Source organism: Labrus bergylta, chromosome 13 (genome assembly GCF_963930695.1).
Source record: "Labrus bergylta chromosome 13, fLabBer1.1, whole genome shotgun sequence".
NCBI classification, from domain to species: domain Eukaryota; kingdom Metazoa; phylum Chordata; class Actinopteri; order Labriformes; family Labridae; genus Labrus; species Labrus bergylta.
Genome location: NC_089207.1, coordinates 21,958,371 through 21,972,690, shown reverse-complemented (window position 1 = coordinate 21,972,690; position 14,320 = coordinate 21,958,371). Strand labels below are relative to the sequence as shown.

General features: G+C 46.7%; 1 protein-coding gene across 4 annotated transcripts in view; it reads left to right on the top strand.

Moving 5' to 3' along the window:
• The window catches only part of LOC109985143 (titin), a 168,706-nt gene that overhangs the window by 86,371 nt on the left and 68,015 nt on the right, over window positions 1-14,320 (top strand). For all 4 annotated transcript variants that reach the window (XM_065962529.1, XM_065962527.1, XM_065962526.1 and 1 more), the window contains 31 exons: window positions 87-201; window positions 345-632; window positions 728-879; window positions 1,790-1,937; window positions 2,040-2,217; window positions 2,300-2,421; window positions 3,154-3,441; window positions 3,577-3,873; window positions 3,975-4,161; window positions 4,265-4,380; window positions 4,501-4,800; window positions 5,296-5,595; window positions 5,790-5,895; window positions 6,068-6,264; window positions 6,355-6,663; window positions 6,748-7,026; window positions 7,314-7,613; window positions 7,754-8,056; window positions 8,187-8,651; window positions 9,220-9,522; window positions 9,678-9,977; window positions 10,095-10,213; window positions 10,311-10,488; window positions 10,740-11,024; window positions 11,354-11,647; window positions 11,747-12,046; window positions 12,160-12,341; window positions 12,579-12,708; window positions 12,797-12,987; window positions 13,362-13,791; window positions 13,977-14,282. In XM_065962529.1, coding sequence (XP_065818601.1) covers window positions 87-201; window positions 345-632; window positions 728-879; window positions 1,790-1,937; window positions 2,040-2,217; window positions 2,300-2,421; window positions 3,154-3,441; window positions 3,577-3,873; window positions 3,975-4,161; window positions 4,265-4,380; window positions 4,501-4,800; window positions 5,296-5,595; window positions 5,790-5,895; window positions 6,068-6,264; window positions 6,355-6,663; window positions 6,748-7,026; window positions 7,314-7,613; window positions 7,754-8,056; window positions 8,187-8,651; window positions 9,220-9,522; window positions 9,678-9,977; window positions 10,095-10,213; window positions 10,311-10,488; window positions 10,740-11,024; window positions 11,354-11,647; window positions 11,747-12,046; window positions 12,160-12,341; window positions 12,579-12,708; window positions 12,797-12,987; window positions 13,362-13,791; window positions 13,977-14,282 — 7,468 coding nt within the window. The remainder of the gene's footprint in view (window positions 1-86; window positions 202-344; window positions 633-727; window positions 880-1,789; window positions 1,938-2,039; window positions 2,218-2,299; window positions 2,422-3,153; window positions 3,442-3,576; window positions 3,874-3,974; window positions 4,162-4,264; window positions 4,381-4,500; window positions 4,801-5,295; window positions 5,596-5,789; window positions 5,896-6,067; window positions 6,265-6,354; window positions 6,664-6,747; window positions 7,027-7,313; window positions 7,614-7,753; window positions 8,057-8,186; window positions 8,652-9,219; window positions 9,523-9,677; window positions 9,978-10,094; window positions 10,214-10,310; window positions 10,489-10,739; window positions 11,025-11,353; window positions 11,648-11,746; window positions 12,047-12,159; window positions 12,342-12,578; window positions 12,709-12,796; window positions 12,988-13,361; window positions 13,792-13,976; window positions 14,283-14,320) is intronic.

The following is a 14,320-nucleotide window of genomic DNA, read 5'->3' as shown; positions in this document are numbered from 1 at the left end:
GACGATCTATTTCCCATTTTTACCACTTTATTGAAGTTGAAATTGTTTTCTGGTTCATGAGAGCACTGTTGTTGTTGTGTCTGTAGGTGTCAGGTCTGAAACCAGGTCAGAAGTACCTCTACAGAGTCTGTGCTGAAAATGCCGCCGGTGTCTCCGATCCTACAGAGCAACTTGGCCCCCTGCTCGCAGATGACCCTCATGGTACGAGACAAACATTAGGAGAATAAGAAGAATCATGACACAAAGTAGACACACAAAGCACTCCATTAGATAGCAGTTTGACTTAGCCAGACAGTATGTGTGCAAACTTCTGTTTAAAGAATATACTTCCCCTCTCCTCACAGTGGGTCCAACGTTGGACCTCAGTGCCTTCAGGAATGGTCTGGAGGTGATCGTCCCTCAGCCTCTCACCATCAGAGTTCCCATCACCGGATACCCGACCCCCAAGGCTAAGTGGACCTTTGGAGAGAAGGAGTTGACCACTGCTGATGAGCGTGTCTCCATGGTGACAAAGCCCACATACACAGAGTTGACTGTCTCGCCAAGTGTCCGTCCAGACAAAGGCACCTACTCCCTGACTCTGGAGAACGACGTCTCGTCGGTCTCTGGAGAAATCGAAGTTAATGTCATCGGTAACAATGATTTCTCTCAATTCATAAAAAAATCAATATCAACAAAATATGACAACTTTAAAGTCTCAATATGTTCGGTACATGTATTATCCCAGCATGCCCCAGTGCTCCCAAGGACTTCAAAGTGGCTGAGGTGACCAGACATCATGTCCACATGATGTGGGAGGTCCCCGAGCACGATGGAGGAAGTCCAGTCACCCACTACCAGATAGAGAAGAGAGAGGTGTCCCGTAAGACCTGGGCCAAGGTACATGTGACACTTTAGATCCAATGATTCACACATGAATGAACACCACACCAGAAGAAAAATCAAGAACTGAATTTGCTCAGAAAATATTGATTGGTGTTACGGTTTAAAGAATGACCGCGTTAACTGGTGACTTTCAGTTGAATGTGTCTTTGGTTGTCAAAGTTACAGACGTATATGATGCAATTTTTTACTGTACAATAAAAAACTAAACAAAGTGACATTCGTTAGGACACTTTCTCTCTTCTACAACTGTTTTTACCACGGTTCAGTCAGCTAAAAGTCACCAATTAACATGGTCACTCTTACAGTGAACCATGTTACTTAACCGTAACACCAGTGTTATAAAAAACAACAGAATCATCATCTTTGTATAAAGTCAGTAGATGTGAGTCCTTCAGAGGCCATGAGGACTTAGACAACTCTAAATAATAGAAACTGTTTTCATTTATCAACACAAGAAGTACCTTTATATAGGTCAAACAGCATTTCACAATAAAAGCACCCGGGGCAGAGAAGGGGCTTTTGGACTTGTTATTCCATAAGCTCTCTAAAGTACAGGGGGCGCTATGCTCTAACTCAGGTTGTCATTGATCCATCTGACCATGTAAGAGCAGAGTTTGGATGTTAACAGAACTGAATTTACTGGAAGTTAAAGATTTGTATATAGTAACATCCACTTTAAAAAATAATAAATAAATGAACACTGATAATTAATGGGTTAACAGACGTGTGCCATGCTCTGGTACCAGGACGTAACATATTAAGGGAATAAAGTTTCACATAAAACTAGTTTAGGGCCTCATGCTGACAAAAACCAAATGAAACCCTCAAACTGTTGCTGAAATTAAGAGGATTTAGATACACAGGTTTTCTGTGTCTTAAACTATTGCCATGGGTTTTCTTCCAGGTGGCAACTGGTGTTCTGGACCTGGAGCACACAGTTACAGATGTGATTGAAGGAAAGGAGTATCTGTTCAGTGTCACAGCCTGCAACAAGTGTGGACCAGGAGAGCCGGCGTACATTGATGAGCCCATCAACGTGTCCTCTCCTGCCAGTGAGTCTTGATTCTGTTCTGAGAAAAACTGAACTGACATTGTCAGATCAGAGATGAACACAGAGATGATTCTGTCCTTAAACTCACCTTCTTTCTCTCCAGCTGTTCCTGATCCTCCTGAGAACCTGAAATGGCGAGATAAGAGTGGCAAGACCATCTTCCTGTCTTGGGAGCCTCCCAAGTACGATGGTGGAGCCCCACTCAAAGGTTACGTGGTGGACAAATGTCAGCGTGGCACAGACAAGTGGGAACCCTGTGGTGACCCCATCCCTGAACTGAAGTTAGTATTTAGTGACAACACTTGAATGTGTCTGGCTCTGTATTTGAGTTCAGTTGTATCTAAAATGTATTTTTGCTCCTAGGTTCCAGGTACAGGGCCTGATCGAGGGCCAGTGGTATGCATACAGAGTCCGAGCTTTCAACAAGCTGGGAGCCGGCCGACCCTGCAGGGCTACTGATGAGATCCAGGCTGTGGACGCCAGAGGTAGACTGGCACCTTTTCACTTGACCCTCTGGGCTTTAACATTTAGTATAACTGGTACTTAGTTAAACTCGGACTAAGAGCCTTAAGGAGACAGTAATGGGACCCAGAAGGCTTAGAGTCAAGACCAAGAATTATGAAGTAAGGACAAAGAATTATTGTCTCTGGACCAGAAACGAGTGGATCAGGATTAAGGAAAGGAATTGGGTCTAAGGGAAATGTGATTAAGACTAAAACCAAGAGTGATTGGATTTAACCGGGGTTCATTTTGTCAGCTGTTTGAGATTTTGTCGAAAGATAAAAATGCTTATTAGTTTACGTTTAGTCATGCTACTCAGAGAACCGGGTTACAAAAGTAACCTAACGTTGTCATGTGAGTTCTCGCTCTGCTCTAAACTGAGAGCTCCTCCTGCACACTGCCTGGCAGCGCACACACTTCTCCTCTCTCCTGCTTGTGTTTTTACGCACAGATAACACTTTTAAATGTCTGACAGACCCCCAAAAAACATTTTAGTTCCGTCTCGTCTCATAAAGGAAAACAAAGCTTATTTATCCTCAGAGTTTTTATCATCAAAGATCTATTTTAGCTCTTAATTGTGATTGACAAACTTTTATTGTCATCTTTCTGTTAACAGAATTAACTCTGGATTCAGGGAGATTGTATGAAGTGTAATTTATCAAATCATTCCCTCCTCTTTTCCTCTCTCTGACATTTATCTTTGAAAAACCCTGCAGAGCCTCCAGAGATCCAGCTGGATGTGAAGCTGCTGGCAGGTCTGACCGCCAGGGCTGGAACCAAGATTGAGCTTCCAGCTGATGTCATTGGAAAGCCTGACCCCAGGGTGAAGTGGACCAAGGCCGACCAAGTCCTGCGTGCTGATGACCGCATCACCATCGACACCCAGCCTGGACACTCGAAGCTGTCCATTGGAAACACCACCAGAGGAGACACCGCCACCTACATTATCGAGGCAGTCAATGCCTGTGGGCGCGCTACTGCAACTATTGATGTCAACATTCTAGGTACACAATGGACAAACAAAATCTGCCATAAAATACCATATTTGTATTTAAGCTTATCTGAAGCTTTGAAATTTGAAGTGGTCCTCCTGAAACTGAGACTTTGCCAAACTGGATGTTTTCTCTCTTCCTCCTCAGACAAGCCCAGCCCTCCAGCTGCCTTCGATATCTCTGAGATCACCAACGAGTCCTGTTTCCTGGCGTGGAACCCTCCCAGGGACGATGGTGGCTCGCCAATCACCAACTACATCGTAGAGAGTCGACAGACAGACAAAGAGGAGTGGGTGAAGCTATCAGCCACTGTGAAACACACCACCTTCAAGGCCTGCAAGCTCACAGCATTGAAGGAGTACATCTTCAGAATCAGCGCTGAGAACCAATACGGCATTGGAGAGCCTGCCGAACATGCACCAATCATTGCCAAATATTCCTTTGGTAAATTTTATTGTCACTATCAATGAAATTTGACTGACTTGATCCACAATGGTAAAATCTAAATATGTTATTGTCATCATATCACTTCCCCCAACCTTCAGATCCTCCTGGTCCTCCAACAAGAGTCACTCCCTCCGAAATCGCCAAGGATGCAGTGACTCTGACCTGGTTCGAGCCGGATGAGGATGGTGGTAGCCCCATCACAGGATACTGGGTCGAGAAGTTTGATCCAGAGAGCGACAAGTGGATCAGATGCAACAAGCTGCCAATCAAGGACACCACCTTCAGGTAACGACATCAGTCAAATAACAAGAATATGGATAAATCACTGGAACTAAGAGTTTGTATGTGAAGGAAAGATGTGTTTTAAAGCTGCTGTCATGTCCTGCAGGGTGAAGGGGCTCCCCACCAAGAAGAAGTACCGCTTCAGGGTTCTGGCTGAGAATCTGGCTGGACCGGGAAATCCCAGCGTAGAGACAGATCCCGTCCTCATCAAAGACCCAATTGGTCAGTCATATATCAATGTTTTCATCTGCAGGTTCATTGTAATCATTGACTTGATGAAGTTTTTAAAGATTAGAATTCCATTTGCGTTATCTGTAATGATAACACTGTAACATTCTTCAGATCCTCCATGGGCTCCCGGCAAACCTTCCATCAGGGATGTGGGTAAGACCACCGCCCAGCTGGCATGGACCAGGCCAGAGCACGATGGTGGCGCAAAGATCGAAGGCTACATCATCGAGTTCCAGAAGACAGGCAGCGAGGAGTGGATACGCATCGCAGAGGATGTTCCACAGACTGAGCACCATCTGACGGGCCTGATGGAGAAGCAGGAGTACTCGTTCAGGGTCAAGGCTGTCAACAAGGCCGGAGAGAGCGAACCCAGCGAGCCCAGTGAGCCTGTGGTCTGCAAGGAGAGGCTCTGTAAGTCCAATGGGGGTGACTGGGAGAAGGCTCTGTCTGAAAGTATTATTGTCATAGTCGCAATCAATTTACCTTTGAAATGTAGAGTTGAATTATTGTGGCCCTAACACCATTTTTAAAGTTCATCCAGAAAGCTTTAATATCAGATGAATAGACAGAAGCTATAATAGACAAATCGTTTGATCAATTCATACATTTAATCAATACATTAAACCTAAACAAAGGTCTTAAATAAAAGTGTACTCCGATCAAGCAAAGCTGGTGTTGTTTAAAGCTCCATATTCAAAGATAGTCAGTTAAACGGTAGACTACACTGGTAATTGTGCAGGATGATAGACGGATGACTTTTCTGTTGCAGCCTAAATGTAGGTTCACATGTGGCCACACTTTTGTATTCAATGACTCTGAAACATCTTAACTTGTTTGTATTAGGCCCCTTTAAAAATACATCCCTGTACTTTATGTTTAACTACTTCCCTTTGGGATGCCCCACAGATCCTCCGTCCACTCCTCAGTGGCTGGAGGTGGCCAACATCACCAAGATCAACGCTGACCTGAAGTGGCAGGCTCCGAGCAGTGATGGAGGCTCGCCCATCACTAACTACGTGGTGGAGAAGAGGGATGTGAGGAGGAAGGCCTGGCAGGCTGTGGACACCACGGTCAAGGAGCTGAAGTACACGGTGACTCCTCTTAACGAGGGATCTCTTTACGTGTTCCGCGTCGCCGCTGAAAACGCAGTGGGCATGAGTGAATTCTGTGAGCTGGAGGACGCCGTGCTCGCCAAAGACACTTTCAGTAAGTCTTCAACTGTTACCAGCAGTAATTTTTGATGAACCACTTCCCTTTTCGCTGCTTAATTCACACTGAAGTCAAAATATGGCGACTGGTTTTACCTTTATCTTAACCTTCATACCACATACATTCAAAGGTTAAAAAATGTATACACAGTGACCTTAACAAGTGGTATTGACATTTGTCCTGTTTTTCAGCAACTCCTGGGCCTCCCTATGCCTTGACTGTGGTGGAGGTCACCAAGAGACACGTGGAACTGAAATGGGAAGCTCCTAAGAGTAACGGTGGAAGACCTATAACCAAGTAAGAACTCATCATCTGAGTGAGAATATGTTCAACAAAGTACATAGCACTAAAATCTTCCATTCCTGCTTTTCCTGAACTCTGTAAACTTCTGAATAGTACTGGTTTGCACTTCATGCTGTTTCTGAGAAATAAAGTTGAAGAACTAAAACTCTGCCCTTTTGCTTCCAAGGTATGTGATTGAGAAGAAAGAGAAGCTGGGGACTCGCTGGCTGAAATGCTGCAAAACTCCAGACAAACAGACCCAGTTCAAGGTGACAGACGTGGATGAAGGATCTGAGGTTCAGTTCCAGGTCCGAGCTGAGAATGAGGCTGGAGTTGGAGATCCAAGCGAACCCACTATGATCCTCACCATTGAGGATGCGACCAGTAAGAGACCAGCAAATGTTGGAATCGAACACAGATGTATGGCTGCAGGCTATTATTTTTAGATCTTCACTTGTTCCGTTCTCTCACCAGGCGCTCCATCTCCTCCTCTGGAAGTGGCCATCCCTGATGCCAGCAGAGAGCACATCAATGTCACCTGGAAGCCTCCTGCCAAAGATGGCGGCTGCCCCATCACCGGCTACCACGTTGAGGTGGCTGAAGCCCGTCCAGAGCTGAAGTGGCTCAGGGTTAACAGCAGACCTATCAAGGAGCTTAATTTCAGGATCAGCGATGGAATCAAACCAGAGAAGAAGTACGTCATCAGAGTCCGCGCTATCAACACTGTAGGTGTTAGCGATCCCTCTGAGATCTCCGACAAGGTCTTCACCAAGGACCCTGACTGTAAGCAGAACTTCAACGGAATCATAAAAACATGCAATAGCTGATAAGAAACCTTGCATAATGTTTCTGTCCTCTCTTCCCAAGGTGCGCCAACCATGAACTTGGAGGCACAGGACGTGGTTGTGGTTGAAGGTGAAAAGCTGCACCTGAACATCCCTTACAGGGCGATCCCAACCCCTAAGATGGTTTGGCAAAAGGACACAGTTGAGTGTAAGGCTGACGACCGGCTTTCTATGACTGTGGAGATGAACAGCGCTCACCTGGAGCTGCTTAAGTGCACACGTGCCGACGCCGGCTCCTATGCCATCACTCTGGAGAACAGTCTGGGAACCGCCACCGGGACTGTCAACGTCAAAGTCATCGGTATGACGTCCTTCAAACAACTTTGATCAATGAGGAATCAAGTAAAGCCTCTAGTGGACAATGGAGGAACTGCAGTTTTTGGAATTTCAGCCTTGGAAGTTGCTACTTGTTTAATAAGTTTAAATTTAGGTTTCACAAATTGTTTCGAATAGATTCTTGCCCTGGGGACAACATCAAAAAACACCCCTCAAGCCCAGCTGTCTGCGCTTTTCTTTTCGTCATAATCAATCTAAATCAAACATCAGTCCTCCTTCAACACTTTCTTACTTCCTTCCTTATTCCTGCAGGGCTACCCGGTCAGTGTAAAGACATCATGTCCAGTGAGGTCACCAAGAACTCCTGCAAGATCAGCTGGGAAGCCCCAGAGGATGATGGTGGAACCCCGATTGTAAGCTACACACTGGAGCGCCGTGAAGCCTCCAAAAAGACCTATATACCCGTCATGTCAGGAGAGAACGTCCTGACCTACACTGTCAAAGACCTCTATGTCAACTGTGAGTACTACTTCAGAGTGAAGGCAGTGAACAAGGTCGGAGCCGGAGTGTATATGGAGCTACGCAACGCTGTAATCACAGAGGAAGTCAAACGTGAGTCCTGAACCCTCCAACATGCCCTCTTTTACTTTTTGGGAGATTATTCTAGTAAAGTTATAATTTGGGATGTTTTAAAGATGTAGGATTGTATAGTTCACCAAAAACTTAATTCGCAAATTATAATGTATCCACAGAGAAACCAGACCCCCCAATCCAGGTGGAGGCTCAAGACCCCTCATCCAAGTCCATCACAGTAACCTGGAAGGCTCCAGACTACGATGGTGGATGTCCCATTCAGGGTTACATCGTGGAGAAGATGGAAAAAGATGGCGACCGCTACGAGAGGGTCACCCCGAGCCTGGTGCCTGGTTTCTCACATGTGGTGAGCGGCCTGAAGGAGGACGTGGAGTACCAGTTCAGGGTCCGCGCTGAAAACGCTGCAGGAGTCAGCGAGCCATCACGCAGCACGCAGATGATGAAGGCCGCAGATCCTGTCGGTAGGAAGAAAGACACAAACTTTAAAGTCATTTATCCATCAAAAATCCAAAGAAAGTAAAAAACACTTACGTTAACATGTGGAAGGCGTTTTGACCTTATGACCCCTCATAACACTGCTTCTGTTTTCAGAAAAACCAAAGGTCACCCTCCACGCTCGTGTGCAGTCTGGTCTGTGCATCAAGAAGGGCGAGGAGATCCGCATCGATGCCTACATCTCGGGCTCGCCGTATCCAAAAGTCACCTGGCTGAAGAACAACGAGGATGTCACCAAAGAGCCCACCAAGAAAGTCGTCCCACTGATGAAGAAGAAGACCAAGTCCAAGGTTTGTCCTCAGAGAGAGACCAGAGTGTCAGAAACTCGTATTTTGTACTTCTTCTCCTCATTCACTTTCATGTCATGCTCCCCTCAGGTTCCTGAACCAGAGCCGGTGTACGTGACACCCCTTCATGAGCGTCTGGGACTGGACCAGACCAAGAGAGGTCAGACGGTCCTGATGATCCGTGACGCCATCAGAGTCGACCACGGAGAGTTCACCATCCAGGTGGAGAATACACACGGAGTCGCCACCGCCTCCTGCACCGTCAATGTGCTTGGTAGGTTTCCATGTATAAAAATGGATGTTTGATGTTATTTGTGTGCTGGCTTTACAACTGCCTTTTGAACATTTTGACTGAAATATATAAAGGAAAGGACTTTATGACCAAGAGTTTTTGGATATTTTTGATAAATTAATAAAAATTAAGATCATCCAAAGGTTGAATCAAGAACCTTTCCCGTCCCTTCCCAAAGTCTTCTTCGGTTCTAAACTGACTAAGGAAGATGATGACGGTTGTTTGGTCAAAAAGGAGTCGTTAAGCTCTTTAGTCATTCTGTTGTGACTCTCTTTACAATAACGTCAAGGAACCAAATGACTCAGTTAATGACTTCCATGTCATTACACAAGCATTAGCATACTAATGGCCTTCGGAGGTTCATACTGTAGAACTCTGAAGCCTTTCAGGTAAGAGACGAAACAACTTAAAGAAAGTCCAGATTCCTTTTGGATCCAGTTTTGCGTTACCATGACATGGATGGCTGAGAATTAACAGACATGAAAGAACATCATAAATCTTCGTCACCTCCTCAGATTAAATTCAAACTTTGACCTCTGTCCTGCCTCAGACAAACCCGGCGCTCCGATCAATTTCACCTTTGATGAGGTCAGAAACACGTCTTGCATCTGTAACTGGGAGCCTCCAGAGGACGATGGAGGCAGTGAGATCCTGAACTACATCCTGGAGAAGAAGGATAACAAGAACAAGGAGGTTGACTGGATCACCATCACCTCCACCCTGAAGGGCACCAGCTGCCCCATTACCAAACTCATCGAGGGGAAGGAGTACATCTTCAGGGTCACCGCTGAGAACAAGTACGGCGTCGGGCCACCGTGCATCTCCGAGCCGCTCGTTGCCAAGAATCAGTTCGGTAAGATTAAACAGGAAGGAAATGAAAGCTAAACTTATATATATGTTTGTTTTTCAAAATGTCGCCAAACCTTGACAGAAAAGATCCAGATTAAAAAAAAACAAGTGGCTGTGTCAGGAATGACAAGCTGTATCTCCCTCTGTCCTCCCCCACAGATCCTCCCGATGCTCCCAACACTCCCAGAGTCCGTGAGGTGACGGCGAGCTCTGCCCACATCTCTTGGCAAGAGCCAAAGGATAACGGCAGCCCGATCCTGGGCTACTGGATCGAGAGGAAAGAAGTGAACAGCAAACACTGGACCAGAGTGAACCACGCCCTCCTCAACTCTCTGGAGGTGAAGGTCAGCGGCCTGATGGAGGGACTCACCTACATTTTCAGAGTGTGTGCTGAGAACCTGGCCGGGCCCGGGCCCTTCAGCGAGCCCACAGAACGTATTGTGGCCATGGACGCCATCTGTAAGTCCTTCAGTCCTATTGATCAAACTGTGACAAAGTGTTTTTTTTTCAATGTGAGTGCATATTTCTTTCATCACAAGATTAACAGGTCCCTTTCTGTCCCCCCTCTTCTCACAGTGCCTCCTGGTCCCCCCACTCCATGGATCGTGGACACAGGGAAGGACTTTGTGATCGTGGCCTGGAAGCCTCCACTGTACAATGGAGGAGGAGACATCCTGGGATACCATGTCGAGAAGGTACAACACATTCAAACACACTCCTCACGTGACGTGAGGATGAACAGAAGTGTTAATCGTTCAGCTGAGATGTTCACCTTGTGTTTCTCGCTCTTAGGTTCTGGCCGGGGAGAAGGAGTGGACTCGCAGTACAGAGTTCAGGTGTAAGGAGCTGACCTACACGGTGACCGGTCTCACAGAGGAAGCAGATTACTACATCCGTGTTGTAGCCGTTAACGACGCCGGACCTGGAGCTCCTGGAGTGACAGAACCTGTTACAGTCAAAGAACCGCAAGGTAGGAACACTTTTAATATCAAGAGGAGAGGAGACAGGTAGAGGTGTTTAAAGGCGTTTTGTAGAATCCTTGTCATGTCACAGCCCGACTCAGAGACTAAAATACTTCATGATACTTCATACTTCACTACATGAATATTCAGTTTAGGTTGAATAGATTTGAAAGACATTAAGGAATCTTTAGCAGTTCTATCACAGATCTGAATCCTTTTTATTTATATAAACACTGACCCTTGTTGTTTGTGGTTACAGAAACTCCCGCTGTAGACTTTGATGACTCAGTGAAAAATGGAGTGATGATCAAGGCCGGGGAGTCTCTGAGGCTGCCCGCCATCGTGACTGGACGCCCTCAGCCTGAGGTGAAGTGGTCCAAAGACGAAGCTGACATCGATGCTGAGCGAATGCTTGTTGAGACGGTTGGAAAGAACAGCACTCTGTTCATCAAGAAGGCGGTGAGGGCAGATCACGGAAAGTACAAGATCTCCGGCACCAACAGCAGCGGGACCAAGACGGCCGAGACCAGAGTTGACGTCATGGGTGAGTTTTCAATAAATATACATCATCAATGTTCTACCAAATAAAAATACCACCTGTTTCACAGACTGATTAACACCTGAAGGTTAAACGTCTCCAGCTGAGAGAGACATTTGTTTCGTCTTTCATGATATATTTTCTCAGGGAACATTTTCCATGCTCTTCGGAGATATGATTGAAAACTTTCACACATATTTAAGTTAAGCTGAAAACGATAGAATCTTTCCTCTTCTCCCAAGAGTAATATGTTTATTTAAACGTATAGAAATAAAGTAGGACATCTGAGTCCCTGGTACCCAAAATAATCTGAGATCTTTCCTGTGCTTCTGCAGACGTCCCCGGGCCGGTGGTCGACCTGAAGACCGTGACTGTGACAAAGAAGAACATCATCCTCACCTGGTCCGACCCCTTGGACAACGGCGGCAGTGACATCTTTGGCTATGAGGTGCTGAGGAAGGACGCCAAGATGAAGCTTTTCCGCCAACCCATCGAGACGGCGTCCTGTAAGTGCGACATCCAGGGCCTGCTGGCCGGAGAGGAGTATGACTTCAGGGTCATCGCCAGGAACAAGTACGGCGACGGAGCTCCTGCCGACCTTGGGCCCATTGTGGCTGAGGATCCAAAAGGTAAATGCATCAAATAAGATTGACATACCACATCACATCAGAATTTTAGAAGGGATGGTATCAAAGCTCAAACATTCAAAAACTTGAACCATGCTGCAGGTACTCCATCCGCCCCCGAGAAGCTGCACTACACCGACAGAAGCAAGACCACCATCACGCTGGCGTGGCAGCCTCCACGCACTGATGGAGGCAGCCCCATCAGTGGTTACTACGTGGAGAAGATGAGGTCTGACGGCGCAGAGTTTGAAGTGGCTAACCGCAAGATCTTCACCGAGTGCTGCGGGACCATCGAGAACCTGTCCGAGAACCAGGAGTACCAGTTCCGTGTCAAAGCCGTGAACGAGGTTGGAGATGGAGATCCCTCCAGGCCAATCAACGCCAAGATCCAGGACGATGAAAGTAAGAAATCAAGCCTGAAATCTGAGTGTTTGATAGAAACCTTTTGATTTCAGATTAAATGTGTAGACTCAATGATCGGAAGGCAAAGTTTGAGCGTGCGTTTGTTTATCCAGTCTCTCCAGTGATCACCATCTTGAAGTTCTTCAAGAACAACTCCATCAATGTGAAGAAAGGCACGGCCATCGACATCCCAGCTGAGGTGAAGGGTCTTCCTCTGCCCACGCTGCAGTGGATGAAGGATGACGTGTTGATCGAGGAGCCTGACGTAGAGAAGATGACCATGGAGACCGAGGAGGTGGGAACAAATGACCAATCAAACTTTGAGCTCTATGAATGATGCACAGTTTAGTTTTTTGTGTCAGTAACGCTAAAGATCCATTTTTAAAACACTTTTCATGTTGGTTCTTTATTTTCAACTTTGACTCTTTTTTTCTGAAAGTGGTAAATTCTTAATAATCACACGGATTATGATTGGCGTATGGATTGTTGTTTGATTATTGAATGAATATGGCTCTTGCCTTCTGATCTCCAGGTGAACCGGACGACTGTCAGGTCAAAGATCGCCATCCCAGTAACCATCCGGAGGGACAAAGGCAACTACAAGCTGGTGGCTGAGAACTGTTTCGGAAAAGCTCAGCATGTCATCCCAGTAGAGATCCTCGGTGAGATCTTAAGTTTAGATTTCACTATGTGACAATTACATATAAGTCTTTTTCAAAGCATTGATCGTTGACCGTCCTGCGTTTTCAGACCGTCCTCTACCTCCGAGAAACATCGTGGTGTCAGACATCAAAGCAGAGTCCTGCTACCTCACCTGGGACGCCCCAGAGGACAACGGAGGCAGCGAGATCACCAACTACATTGTGGAGCGTCGGGATGCCAGCAAGAAGAAGTCCGACTTCGAGGTCCTGACCATCAACCTGATCGACAGGAGATACGGGGTGAGTTTCCTCTGAAAGCACAAGCCATCTGTGGCTTTAAATCAATGCGCTTAAAGAAATCCTCTTATTTGGACAAAATCAAGAAACAGAAACAGAATGAAAACATCTTTATATCTGCTTTTTCTTTTTGACTCCACATCCTGCAGAGATAAATATCTGACTCCACCTGCAGAGATAAATATCTGACTCTACCTTTAACACATGCAGACATAAATATCTGACTCCACCTGCAGAGATAAATATCTGATCACCTGCAGGGATAAATATCTGACTCCACCTGCAGAGATAAATATCTGACTCCACCTGCAGAGATAAATATCTGACTCCACCCTCAGTGAAAGCTTACATTGTCTGTTCCTGTTCTTTTCCTTCAGGTCTACAAACTGAACCTGAACGGTGCCTACCAGTTCAGGATCAAAGCTGAGAACAAGTACGGCGTTAGCGACGGCTGCGACTCAGAGAAAGTCCAGCTACGGGATCCATTTGGCCTCCCAGGACCTCCACGTAATCCCAAAATCATCTCCGCCACAGCGACCACCATGACCCTGACCTGGGATCCTCCTCTGGACAATGGTGGCTCCACTATCCAGGGCTACTGGCTGGAGAAGAGGGAGCGTGGTGCTGTGTACTGGGGGCGGGTCAACCGTGCGCCTGTCACCAAACCGGCTGTGAAGGGTCTGCAGTACACTGTACTGAAGCTCATCGAAGGAACTGAGTACATGTTCAGGATTTCAGCCTGCAACGCTGCTGGAGTCGGACCGCCCAGTGAGGCCTCAGAGTGCCGCTTTGCTGCTGATCCCTGCAGTGAGTGATTCACCTGAGAGTTTGCTCTGCACAGATTCACTGTGTGTTTTAATGGCGTGGCAGCAAAAATGTTCCTCAGTGGTCCCTGCCTGACTGGGTTTCCTGTGCATGTGTTGTTTTTATGGTTCTTCAGTCATATTAAAGTTTTAAATACTGATCTTTGATGCACTCTGCTCCTCTCAAAGACCCCCCCAGCCCGCCTGGAGCCCCGGAGGTAAAAGACAAGACCAAGAGTAGCATCACGCTCGGCTGGAGCCCACCAGACAAGGACGGCGGCAGCCCTGTCAAGGGTTACATCATCGAGGTCCACGAGGAGGGCTCTCCTGACTGGAGGAGGGTGAACCCTGCTGACAAGCTCCACCCGTCCACAGAAATCACCGTCCCCGACCTGAAAGAGGGCAAGAAATGCAAGTTTAGGATCTATGCCGTGAACGCAGCCGGAAACTCAGAGCCTGCCAAGACAGGCGACATCTTGGTCCAGGACATCCTGAGTAAGAGAAACCCAGCAGTTTGATTAGAGACCAACTGA